The sequence below is a fragment of the Panthera uncia genome (assembly GCF_023721935.1).
Source record: "Panthera uncia isolate 11264 chromosome A3 unlocalized genomic scaffold, Puncia_PCG_1.0 HiC_scaffold_12, whole genome shotgun sequence".
Classification (NCBI taxonomy): domain Eukaryota; kingdom Metazoa; phylum Chordata; class Mammalia; order Carnivora; family Felidae; genus Panthera; species Panthera uncia.
The window spans coordinates 31,772,242-31,785,964 of record NW_026057579.1 but is presented as its reverse complement, the minus strand read 5'-3'; the positions used below and the strand labels follow the sequence as shown (position 1 = coordinate 31,785,964).

Sequence of the window (13,723 nt, the reverse complement as noted above, 5' to 3'; positions counted from 1 at the left end):
ATGGAAAGGGATGGAAAGGGATGGAAAGGGATGGAAAGGGATGGAAAAGGACTCAGGAACCAACCTGAACAGGATATCATTTGCCAAAGGTGTCAAACTTTGAGCATCAAAAAGATATTCAAAGGACTGAAACATCAAACAGGTTTTAAGACTGAGTTCAAACTGATACATCACCCCCAAAATTGTTCACCTTTAGAGAATAAAAGGAAACTAATCCTTTATTTTGAAAACTGGTAAATGTAAGGAAAAAAATAAAGGATTTATCCTGTCCTTCCTGTCCTTCTCTACCCAGAAATTATACTACTAGGTAAGCAAATAGTAAATGGGGGAATATTTTTCTTTATAGAACTATTCCAGTCAATATAGTAAAAAAAGAACGACTAGGAGGGTAAAAAAAAGGCATGACTGAATTGGAGCATCACCATTCTGAAATCCTTAATAAATTAACGGACCTAGGCATTAAGCACATGTAGCTGGTAAAATAACAGAGAGAAACCAGACATTAGCCTAACGGAAAAAAAAAAACCACTACCCATGAAGTTGCCCTGCCACCCTCTCCAAAATCATACCTGATTCTGATCCTCTATATCCAATTACCAACTTACAAAGTTAAACTACACAAAGACAAAAGCAGCAAAATCCAGGTTTCTTCCACAAATAAACTGATGAGACAAAAGAAGAGGAGGGAAACCCTAGATTGAGAAACTTTAAAAGAGATACCTAAACTTAAATTTCAAAAAGCTAAAAGTAAACTGAAGTATTTAAGGGTACACACCTACTTAGCTGTATAAAACTATAAAGAAAAATAAGGAAGTGTTCACCATAAACATATGGACATTAGAAAAACAGGCAAAGAACACAGTAAACTGTACATAAGAGATGGCATTAAAAAGTCTTCTATATCAGCAAAGGAGTAAGTTTTTTACAATACGCCAATATTCCTCTATTAAATTCAAATCACACTAAGAATATATATTAAGAAATAGAGATGGGCCAAAAATATACGGTGTATCATAATTTATATAAGAAAAATTCTTAAAGCCCTTTCCAACAAGAGTATAGTAACAAAGTATGGGGACCTTCATACAATTAAATATTGAATAGTCATGAAAAAATAAGCACTGAGATGTGGGAAATAATCTGCTAAAATCGATTACAGTATATGCTATGACCCATTCATTTTACTGCAAGGTGGGTTCCTAACAGAAATGTGTGAACATATGTACCAAAATCCACATGAAAGAGCTCGTAACAGCACTATTCACAACAGACAAAAAGTAAAAACAACCAAAGTGTCCATTAACTGATGAGTGAATAAAATGTGGGATATCCACACAATTGATGATTATTCAGCCATAAAAAGAAACGGAGGGCTGACACATGCTATTCATGAATGAACATTAAAAACATTATGCTAAGTGAAAGAAGATATCACAAAAGACCACATACTGTATAATCTCATTTATACGAAACACCCAAAATAGGCAAATCACAGACCTAGAAAGCAGATTAGTGGTTGCCAGGAGTTAAGAGTCAGGGTGGATTGGGGAAAAACTGCCAATTGTTTCAGGGTTTCTTTCTGAGATACAAAAATGTTCTATAAATGTACTGAAACTCTGTAAATATATTGAAAATCACTGAATAATAAAATTAAATCAATAAACAGAAATAAGTCAGTCATTTTTACAAGTTTTCACACAAAATCACACATTTCAAACATATAATGGTGCATGGAATATCCTTCATCGTAGAGATAAACAAATGAAAGCCAGACTTATGTTACTTTTTCAATTGTACAATGTTTCACTACTGACTGGCGTCCACAGACCCATTAACTCTTTATCTCAATGAACATTTTATAAGGGTCCGCTTAGCAAAATTAAAGATCAGAACTAGAAACGGCAATGATTCTGTTACTATGAAAGCAATTTAAAGCTAACAGTGGAATAATTTATTACCATCATTCCTTAAGTAAATTATTATGATATACGGTTTGCTACAAAAATTTTAGTTTTAGGTACACATATAAGAATTTCTATTCACTAGCTACAATAACAGAAATTAAGTGGAGAGAAAGCACTGAAGCTCAACACCGTTAAAAAAGCAATAGTAATGAGCTTTTAAATGACATCGTCATTCATGTGGCAAAATTTTTTACCCGCAAATTGCCTTCCACAAGCAAGGTATCAAACTCCCAAATCATTTAGCAAGCATTCTGAACATGCATTCGTACATACCTAATCTTACTCGTGATACTCATTCAAAATGGTTGCAGAATTAGATATTAATATAAAAACATCTTTAGAGAAGCAAAGCTAATAAGGGATAAAATTGAAAAGGAGGCAAAATACAATTATAAATTCCTCACTTCACAAACAAGAGGCTGACTCAGGAAGCACAATGCTGTCGTACACAGTAGGTAATATATAAAGGACTCTGGGAGGATTTTCAAGATTTTTACTGTAGGAAGTTTTGGGTTTTTTTGAGACAGGCTGGTTCTTGTTCCTATTATGTAAATCGTGAGAAAGTGTAGGCAGGGAATAACGGCACACTGGTAACCGATCTAATTGTTCATAAAGGAATTTCTAAAAAGTTGCAAATAATACTTGATTTCACACACCAATTTAAGAATTACATGTCATGTCTATATGACATACTATTTAGGAACATTAAACAAGCATATCGAATCAGATCTTATTAAAAATGACAGCACTGTTACTATAGGAATGAGATACAGGACTTTCAACATACAAAATCACATCTCCTGGATAATAAGCACTTACAAAAAAAGGAAATAAACTTAGAAAAGTTTGTAGGCTTACCTGAACCACCCAGGGACTGTTGGCAAAGGCCATAATATCTCTCTCTTCCCAGAAAAAAGCAGAATCTGATCTTTTTATCATTTCAAACTTACTAAGAAGCTTCATAGCATAAACCTTCTGTGATGCCTTATGACGAACCTATAGATTTTTTAAAAACACAAAAATAATTTTATGAGAGAAAGGTGAACAGATCATACTATTATTCTATTATTAAAGACTTTCAAAGAAAAAAATGGGGAAGAATTCAGATAAAAGGAGTATAATTCACCAGAAAGGCATAAAAATTCTAAATATGTATGCATCTAATAAATAAGCTTTAAAATTCAGGAACCAAAAACTGACGGAACTAAAGAAAGAAACAGACAAATCCATAACTTAGGTTGGAAATTTTAACATCCCCTCTCAATATTCGATATAATAAGTAAACAAAATATCACTGTGGATATAAAGAAATTCACCCCAGAATGAACACTGCTTAATCAAAAGTCACGATTACAAAGGTTTTTATATTAAGTTACATCACTTCTCATTTTAAAATATTTTAAAATTTGAAGAATCTTGACATATTTTAATTTCACATAAAAAGAATCCTATATGCAAAGGGTCAAATTTACGATGAGGGCCACACATTATATCTATCTTCTATATTAAATTACTAAACTGGAAACACAATTCCTTCTTTTTGAGAGTGTTAGGACATTTATAGAATGCTGAAAATAAACACACGTGAAAGCGATATGAAAACATGGGCGGTGGGCAGGGGATTAGGGCACAAAGGATCCTCGTCTGAAAACCAGAAATCCCTCCCACAGCAGATAGACCAGATTTTTAATTGATTTGTATCAGATTAGCAAACTATCTCAAAGCAAATTCCAACAACGCTGTTAAATGTTGCTTTAAAAAAAAATGTTTACAATATTATTAGAGGAGCGTGGGCAACCTGGGTGGCTTAATCGGTGAAGCGTCCAACTCTTGATTTGGGCTCAGGTCATGATCCCGCATTTGGTGGGATCGAGCCCCACATGTTGGGCTCTGAGCTGACAGTGTGGAGCCTGCTTGGGATTCTCTCTCTCCCTCTCTCTCTCTCTGACCCTCCCACACTCGCTGTCTCTCAAAAATAGGCAAATTAACATTTAAAAAATAAAATAAAAGATTATTAGAAAGAGATTGCTAAGGTACTCCTTCTATATTTATGTCACTCTTCAAATCTTCGTTTATTCTAAGAACAAATCAGATTTTGAATGCTTCCTAACTTCATTAGAAAAAGTAATCCATTAAACATTAAGGGTCACGCAATCACTTTATACCATGGTATTACTTATGCTGGACTCGTACCGTGACAAGAGTTTTAAAAATTTTGTAAAGCAAAGCTATGACCAGAAACTAAAACCTCTTTGTCAGCTGATAGAAAATAGTTAAATATTTTTAATGTTTTATACTGAACCAAAACAAACCAGGAACAAAAGACCATTCATTCAAATACACAAAAATTTATACGACATAGGTCTAATTCTCTGAAGATGAGAAACAGACTTACTCACTTTACTTTCGCCGATTCTTTATGAAAACTATTCCCTCTCTGTGCTTCCACAGCACTTACAACAATCTAGTTACGTGTCTGCTTCATAAACTCCTTTAGTCAGAGTATAAACTTTCATTTGCGGGGCTGCCTGGTGGTTGGCAAAATGCTGAATATGCAATTCAGCAAACTCAACAAAATTATATCTATTTCTATATGAAAGCTTTACATTTTCAAAAAATTTTTAAGTGTTTGTTTATTTTTGAGAGAGGGAGAGAGAGAGAGAGACAGGGCAGGAGTGGGGGAGGGGCAAAGAAAGAGGGAAACTGAGAATCCGAAGCAGGCTCCAGGCTCTGAGCTGTCAGCAGAGCCCAGTGCGGGGCTCGAACTCGCAAACTGCGAGATCACGACCTGAGCCGAAGTCGGCCGCTCAACCGACTGAGCCACCCAGGCTATCCCTGAAAGCTATAAAATTTTTAATAAATAAAAACTATTTTGCTTAGATGCTCTAGTTAATGAGGCCTGAGTTTCATTTAAATTACTGTGATAGAACACTTAACTGGCTCGTAACACAAGAGTCAGGAACCACCAGCTTGTAGCCTTTGACTTGATCTATAGAACAAACATTAAGAGGCAATAGTTGTATTCATGCCAAACAGCTATCTCATACTTTGAAAATTCATTAGCACTAGTATGACAGCGAACTACAATAAAGCGCTGTTACTTTAGGAAAGCTGCTTTCCACTGATCTTCCTTCTGAGGATGTCTCTTTCTGAAAGATTCTATTATAATCTCCCTCAGCATCTCTGTACACTCCCCTTTGTTCCTTCTCTATTCAATATGGATGGATAAACAGTCAGATATAGTAGCCATTCATTGCCACACTGTACAAGAGTACTGCTTAAAAGCATGGATTTAGATGTCAACAAACCTTTGCAAAAATCCTAACTATTTGTGAACTATGTGGCCAACTTACTTAACCCCTCTAAGTTTCAATGACTTCATCTACGTAAGAATCTCACGGAACTGTTGCAAAGACAAAATGAGATTATGAACGGAAATACTTATTAGCACATAGAATATACTCTATAAAAATGTTAGCTAACACTACCATGTTGACTCTATTATGAACCTTTACCTGACAGACAAAAAAGTTGCTCTTATTCCAATGTTTCTATTTGTTAGAGAAATGATGTTTATATTCCTCATTTTTAATTTCAAAAGTACACAAGTACAAAAGCACTATCTAAATGATTCTCGCTCTCATGCACTTCCCCCCCTTTCTCTCTCTATATAATATAAAACACACTAAAAACAGGTGAAAGAGTGAACACTGGTTTTATCTCAACTGATAGAATTCTAGGTGACTTCTATACTCTTATATTTGCTTATTTGTATCTTCTACAGCAAATATGTACTTCTTAAAAAAAAACTTTTAGGTAGATGAAACGTTCCTAAATGTACTAGAGACAAGACATGTTTGGAAAATCCTGAAATGGACCTAGATCTCATGGAACATTTGCGACAAAAACTTTCAAAAGTCATTCTGTTTTGTTGTTTTTAAAATTTGTTTTATGTTTATTCATTTTTGAGAGACAGAGCATAAGTGGGGGAGAGGTAGAAAGAGAGAGGGAGACACAGAATCTGAAGCAGGCTCCAGGCTGTCAGTACAGAGCCCAACATGGGTCTCGGACCCACGAACCGTGAGATCATGACCTGAGCTGAAGTCAGACGCTTAACCAACTGAGCCACCCAGGTGCCCCTCAAAAGTCATTCTTAACAAAATGCCTCATTTGAGGTTTTCAAATTGATTTTTTTTTTTTTTTTTTTTTTTAGCGTTTATTTGTTATTGAGAGACAGAGAGAGACAGAACATGAGCAAGGGAGGGGTAGAGAGATAGGGAGACACAGAATCTGAAGCAGCTCCAGACTCTGAGCTGTCGGCACAGAGCCTGATGTGGGGCTCGAACTCACAAACCGCGAGATCATGACCTGAGCTGAAGTCGGTCGCTTAACCGACCGAGCCACTCAGGTGCCCCACAAATTGATTTTTAATATAAAAAAATTACAACTGGGGCTCCTGGGTGGCTCAGTCAGTTAAGTGTTCAACTCTTGGTTTTGGCGAAGGTCATGATCTTGCAGTACATGGGTTCAAGCCCCACATCAGGCTCTGTACAGACAGTGCAAAGCTTGCCTGGGATTCTCTCTCCCTCAAAGTAAATAATAAACTTTAAAAATCTATATATCAAAAATTACACTAGATTATTTTAATAAGACAATCCAGTTTGACAGACCTGGAGCAGTTAGTTTGTGTTGCTAAGGTTTCCACTAAAAACGCAAAAAGAGCGTCTTCATGCTTTTGTCTGGTCTGGTTGTGGCATCCAAGACTGGATGAGGGAATACAGGAATCACAAAAACATGGAGGGAAGGAGATAATTCTTGCCAACTCAGAAATAACCTTGTAACCAGCAAATTCACTCCAAAAAAGGAAGTAAAAATTTGAGTTAACATGACAAGTGTTAGAAAATCATTTCCCTTATACTCTTTCCTTCTGGTTGATTCTACTTTAAAAGCTTAGTTTAAACCAATTAAATTAAAAGCAAGCCAGTGGGAAGGGAAAAAAAGAAGATCCTCATCTCACATCTGCCTTGAGTCCCGTCACTGATCATCCGTATCCCTGAAGCACACTGGATCCCAGGAAGCCTCTCAGCCCAGGGATCATGAAAGATCACAATTAATTCACTTCAATAAACACTTTCTATGTTTCAGGTTCTGTGTTGTACAGGATATAAAAAGACAAGAAAAATCCAATCACAAATATGATCTGGCTGCACACACATATTGCTTACCAATGTCTACAGCCGAACTGACAAATGGCCACATGGTGAGGGCTCTCCCTTTTTCCTTGCTGTTCTACACACATTCTTCTTAAACTGTGTACTTGACTAAACATAATCTCTCCAGATTATAGGCAAACTATTTTCATATAAGTGGCTATGAGCCCCAGATGGGAATGCCGAAAGTATCTGAAAGATACGATTCCTACTCTCAAAACAACACATAAAAGGATTCAAAGAAACAAACATATAAACTACAGCACAAGGCATAATATGGTAAATTACATAAATTTATGGAATTAAAAGATGCACAGGAAATATCACACTCAGATAAAGGGTAGGAAGAAGGAGAACAGGAAAAAGTTTTCTTTCAAAATGAACACAGAGAAAGACAGTGAAACATGATTGAAGAAAGAGACAAGAAAATAAGGAGCATGCTCTGAAATGAGTAGCATGCCCAGGATGAATAGCATAATGGAAAATAAGATTTCAAAAACAAAATTAGTGACATCTTAAAAAAGGGCCAAGAAGGCCAGGATGAAGTCTTCATGCTTCCTTTAGTAGTTAAGGGAGCCATGAAACGCAAATGAGAGATACAATAAATACATTTTAAAAAGATCAAATTAACAGCAGTTTATATTAGGCAAATCAGATCTGTATTTCCCACCTTTTATGTATCTCAGAAAGAAAACAGAAAACATGTTAGAAAAGCCCCTGATTCTACTATACCCATATCCAAAATGGGGGTTAAGATAGGAGTGATACATGAAAATACAAGAATATGAAGAATGGGGAAAAAACAGTCAGTCAAATAGTAATGTGGGTCCAGCTGAGCCTGAACAGCATGAATTACAGATTTAATAAGCACGGTCTTGATAGTTTCTCCATCGGCACTTGCCAATCCAAAAATCAACCGTACAATGGGGAAACATTATTACAGCAGTGGAAAACCAAAGAAAATACTAAGGAGATACTCATACCTGACTAGAAATCAAAGGGTATCTTGGATGACAGTGATGACAGTGAACCAAAAAAATTAGGCTGGAGAAACGTTATGAGTAGGACTCACTAACAAGTTAAATTTCTTAAAATGAAGAAAAGAGAAATCAATGACTTCCAATTTTTGGCTTGAGCAATTGGATTAATAGTGGAGTCATTAATTAAGATGGGTTACAACTTTGTGGAAAAGTTAGGGAATCAAGCATTCTAATTTTACATGTTTCAGATGTGACACATCTTTTTTTATTTTTATTTTTTAACGTTTATTCATTTTTGAGAGACAGAGACAGAGCAAGAGGGGGCGGGGCAGAGAAGAGGGAGACACAGAATCCGAAACAGGCTCCAGGCTCCGAGCTGTCATCACAGCCCGATGCGGGCTCGAGCCCACGAACGACTGAGATCATGAGCCGAAGTCGGATGCCCAACCGACTGAGCCACCCAGGCGTCCCTTACATGTGACACGTCTTAATGGAGATATCAAATAAGCCACCACGGATAGGAGTGGACAGCAAACAAGAAAATTCTGAAGAGTAGCTATGAATCTGAGCCTTGACATCATATGGACTATATTTAAAGTCACAGGAATAGGATGAACGCACCTCAGGAGAGAATGCAGATCAAAGAAACAAGAGCCTGGTCTTTGGAACTACGATATTTACAAGTCAGGTGGAGAATGAACCACTAAGGAAACTTCGGAAGAGCCAGGAACACCGGAAGAAGTGGTATTTCAAGAAAGGAGAGCAGAATACTAGTGAGAGATTGAGTAAGAGAAAACACCGTGCAACCAATAAGGTTACACAAAGTCTCTATTTCTGGCACAGAAAAATGATTACGACCATCCGACAAAGAAAACAGACTCTGGAGTCCTCTACCTAGGTTCGAGTCTCAGTTCAGCCACTTAGTAGTTATGTGAACTTTAGCAGGTTATCCATCCTGTCTGAATTTCCCTCTCTGCCAAATGGGCATGATAGTAACAACATCTATCTGAAGGAGTGTTGTGAAGGAAGACTGGTTACTCTACAGAAGTTGCTTAGAAGCCTGCCTGGAATGTAACTGCTATAAAAGTGTGTGTTATTATTTAATATTACATTAAAAAACCACAAATTACAAGGCCATGTATATGATTCCTTAACACACATATAAGACACTCATACATTACACAAATCTTTAGAAGAAACAGAAGTGAGAAAGCCATACATCAAAGTAATAAAAGTAGTTATCTCTCAGTAGTGGGACAATCAGTGATTTTAAAAAGCATAATGCTATCTCACTTCTACTAGAAACGTATTTGTCACATAAATAAAAGAATTTTTATTTTTAAGGAAGAATAATGGGCATTGATGCAATTTTTATAACTCAATAGGGAAAGGTTTTAACTTTTCTAGAATGAAAACAATTACAATAAAATATAAATACCCACTGAAAACAATTTGGTCCTAGTTTTGTATCAGTTCCCAATGTTTCCAACTATCAAAGCACTAAAAGAATACCAAGAGGCTAGTTACATTTACGTTTGAAAATGAAATAAAGAGAAGACATGATAAAAGGAGATTTTCACATTTTATTCTACCCAATTCTAAGCAATTTAGACCTTTGAGAGCAAGAATGCATTCATATATTAGTTGTGTAGTTTTAAATAAAACCACAGGAAAAATTTAATGAATACTTTTCTTAAGAAAAGTGAGTAGGCAACATCACAAACCCAACTAAACATGTGGCCCAAACTCCAAAATAAGATACAACTTCAAAAACAAAAATGCTAAGGGCGCCTGGGTCACTCAGTTGGTTGAACGGCCAAGTTCAGTTCAGGTCATGAGGTCGCAATTCATGGGTTCGAGTGCCACATCAGGCGCTGGGCTGACACCTTGGGAGCCAGGAGCCTGGAGCCTGCTTGGGATTCTGTGTCTCCCTCTCTCTCTGTCCCTCCCCCACTCACGCTCTCTCTCTCGAAAATAAATAAACATAAAAGATTTTTTTTTAATGCTAAACGTATTTCCACTATTGAACAGGAAAACTTTTTATACATTTCCCCAATAAAGAATCATAAATAGGCAATTCCTAAGATACACGCATTACATTTAAGAAGGTTAACTTAGAACTCTCTTTTAGAAGCTAGGCCACTATTTCTTTTTGACACTATAATAGTGGCCAGCTCAAAATAAAAGCTCCATGAATGCAGGTGCCTTGTCTGAGTAGTTGACCTATACGACGTATTGCCAAAGCTTATAACGGTTACCTGACATTAAATAAACATTTACTAATCAATTAACAAAGGAATACTAAAGAACAATGTATATTCTATTACCAGAGATGAAGACTAAATATGTACCTTAAGAAGATATTTGCCAGACTAGAATTCATACCTTTCTTTTTCAGAGAAAAGTAGATTATGTCCTATGTAACTGTAAACAAAGAAATAAGCATGCATACCTGTTCAAAAAGGTAATTTCACTGCAACGTTCATCCCAACACACATACACATGCTGTTATGGGATGAACTGTGTGCTGTCTCCTTCTGACCCCCCATAGTTTGAAAGCCAACCTCTAGCACCTCAGCATGTGACTGTATTTGGAGACAGAGCCTATAGAGAGGCAAGTAAGTTAACAGAGGCTATTAGGGTGGGTCCTAATCCAATCTGACTGGTGTCCTTCTAAGAACAGGCAATTAGGACACACAGTGACACAGGAGGCACAAGCAAGCACAGAGGAAAGACAATGTGAGGACACAACAAGGCAGCGCCATCCACACGCCAAGGAGAGGCGCCTCGGGAGAAACCAAACCTGCCAACACCCTGATGTTGAACTTGTAGCCTCCAGACCGTGAGAAAATTAAGTTTTGTTGGTTAAGTCACAGTAGGTGCTTTTTGTTACAGTGGCTCTAGCAAACCAACACACATAAATACATATAAAATTTAGAGCAACACTTCGGATTATTCATTTACCATTAAAACATTTAGGGGCACCTGGGCGGCTCAGTCGGTTAAGCATACGACTTCGGCTCAGGTCATGATCTCACAATTCATAAGTTTGAGCACCGAGTGGGGCTCTGTGCTGATAGCACGGAGCCTGCTTCAGGTTCTCGGTCTCCCTCCCTCCCTCCTCCACCCCCTCTCTCTCTGCCACTACCACTACCACCCCCACTAGTTCATGCATGCTCACTCTTGCTCTCTCTCTCTCTCTCTCTCTCCCCCCCCCTCCAAAATAAACATTAAAAAATAGTTTAAAAGATTAAAACATTTAAATTTATAAATCCTTAGAAACTGGCAAAAGTGACAACAGACAGTATTTACTTAATACCTACAATGTGCCAGACCCCTGGTAAGTACCACACATGTAGAGCTTAATTTAGTCCTCAAAAAATTTCTTGTATGTTCTATTATTACTGCTACTCCGAGATAAGGAAATTAAAGCTTTGATGACAGAAAATCTATACATGATAGAATAGAAACAAAAGTAGTTGACTCTGATTATTCTTCCTAAGTATTGCTCTTAATCAACCTAATATACAGAATATTATTATTTTCCATAAAAATGAGATGTGATAAATGACCTAAACAGTAGAATCTAAAAATAGTGGTATCAGGTAAGATCACCCATGTTACAGACTTTTCATGATATAAAAACATAAATATACATCACCTCTGTAGATGGGAGAAAAAAGATAATAAGCTAAACCAATTCTGCCCACCTAGAATTATAGAACTTTTCAATCTATAAATAAATGCCTTTTTCAGGTGAAGAAATTTAGGCTCAAATAAATTAAATGACTGAGCACCTCCTCTTTTTTTTTTTAATTAAAGTTTATTTATTTTGAGAGAGTGTGTGTGAGCGAGGGAGGAGGGGGAGGGGGAGGAGGAAGAGAGAGAATCCCAAGCAGGTTCCACACTGTCAGCTCAGAGCCCGACGTAGGGTTCGAACCATGAGATCACGACTTGAGCCAAACTCAAGAGTCAGATACTTAACCAACTGAGCCACCCAGGCACCCCTGTACTTTCTTGACTCATGGCATTCTTACATGCTATTCCCTCTGTATTTTGACTCCCACCCCAGTCCCTCTTCTTCATGTGCCTAACTTCTTTAACATCTAACTCAAATGTCATTTTCTCACAGTGAGGTCTTTCCTAACAACCCCACCTGAATTAAGCACATCCCTCCGTTATTCTCTCTCATGACATCCAGATCTTTTCCTTCATCGTATTTATCATAATTTGAAAATACTTCACTTATTTAAAGTAAAATTCCTATCTCTTCCACAGAAGTACCACTTTTAGAAAGATTGAGGCTATGTTATCGCATCTTTAGAAGCTAGCAAAGCTCCTGAAGCAAAACAGATCCTGATTAAATACTTCATTGATGGAAGGATACATGAACCATTTCATGTGTGGCAATTAACTGCTAATATTTACTAAGCACTTACTATATTCTAAGAAACTGTTCCAAATTTAATTACATCTATTTCTTCCACTAATGCTATGGGGTTTAAATGTTACTGTTATCTTCATTTAGCAGATAAGAAACTGAGGCAGAGAGTGATTAAGTAACTGCACGGTGTCTGCAGTGATTAAGTGTCTGCACGGACAGCTAGTCAGCAAGTCAGAAGTCAAGTGTAAGCAGTCTGACTCTAGCTCCTAAATACTTCAGTATAGTTGCTGTGGCACACTAAAGTTACTTTTACAACGAGAATTTTCTTTGTAGAAACGGACTAGTGGGCCCTCTGTGGTAATACATTTTTAACCTGACCAAAAAAAGTATTCCGTAAGACAAATCTGCACCTACTAGTGTAAAACTTTCTTTGGATGACTAGAAAAACATGATCATAAAGATGTGCCAAATGTGGAATACTGCCTACACAGCTGTCAAACTAATTTATCTAACACATGCAAATCAACTTTAAAAGACGATGGAAGAAGCACTTGGACTTTTCATTTTGAATCTTATCCTTCTTTTCAAGACTCCCTGCCAAAGGTAACAGAACAAAGAGCTAACGCCAAAACAAACATGCTCCAAGTTCTTAGGTCAGGTCAGCAGATTAATGGAATGTTAAAGTGTTTCTCATTTTTAAAAACATGTGAATTTGTTTTATAGAAAATAAAATTTGGAATGGAAAGTTAACAACAAAAATAAAACCCTCTTCTTTTCCTTTTCTTTCTTGAACGTATTGAATTTGAATTATCAAACTAACCTAACACAGAACAATGACTACCCTGCCACAAAAACATGACAAGCCAAAAACTGTCACATTTCCTTCAAAAACAGAATTCCAAATTCTATTCTCTCTTATCTACACTGAATCCTGATTATGAAGAAACAATGTATTTATTTCAAATACTTGTATTATGAATGTATGTATCAAATAGGCAATAATTTTAATAGTGGCTAACAGGGAACACTATAACTAGGCTTATTTTTTTTTAATTTTATTTAGTGTGTATTTATTTTGAGAGAGAAAGAGGGAGAAGGAGAGAGGGAGGGAGGGAGGGAGGGAAGGAGAGAGGGAGGAAGAGAGAGAGAAAGAGAGAGAGAGGGAGGGAGAAAGAGAGAGAGAGG

The 13,723-nt window shown here is 36.8% G+C and overlaps 1 protein-coding gene across 1 annotated transcript in view; it reads right to left on the bottom strand.

The window, feature by feature from the left end:
- Nucleotides 1-13,723, bottom strand: part of ROCK2 (Rho associated coiled-coil containing protein kinase 2) — a 136,531-nt gene that overhangs the window by 61,952 nt on the left and 60,856 nt on the right. The window contains exon 4 of the mRNA XM_049652519.1: nucleotides 2,823-2,960. Coding sequence (XP_049508476.1) covers nucleotides 2,823-2,960 — 138 coding nt within the window. The remainder of the gene's footprint in view (nucleotides 1-2,822; nucleotides 2,961-13,723) is intronic.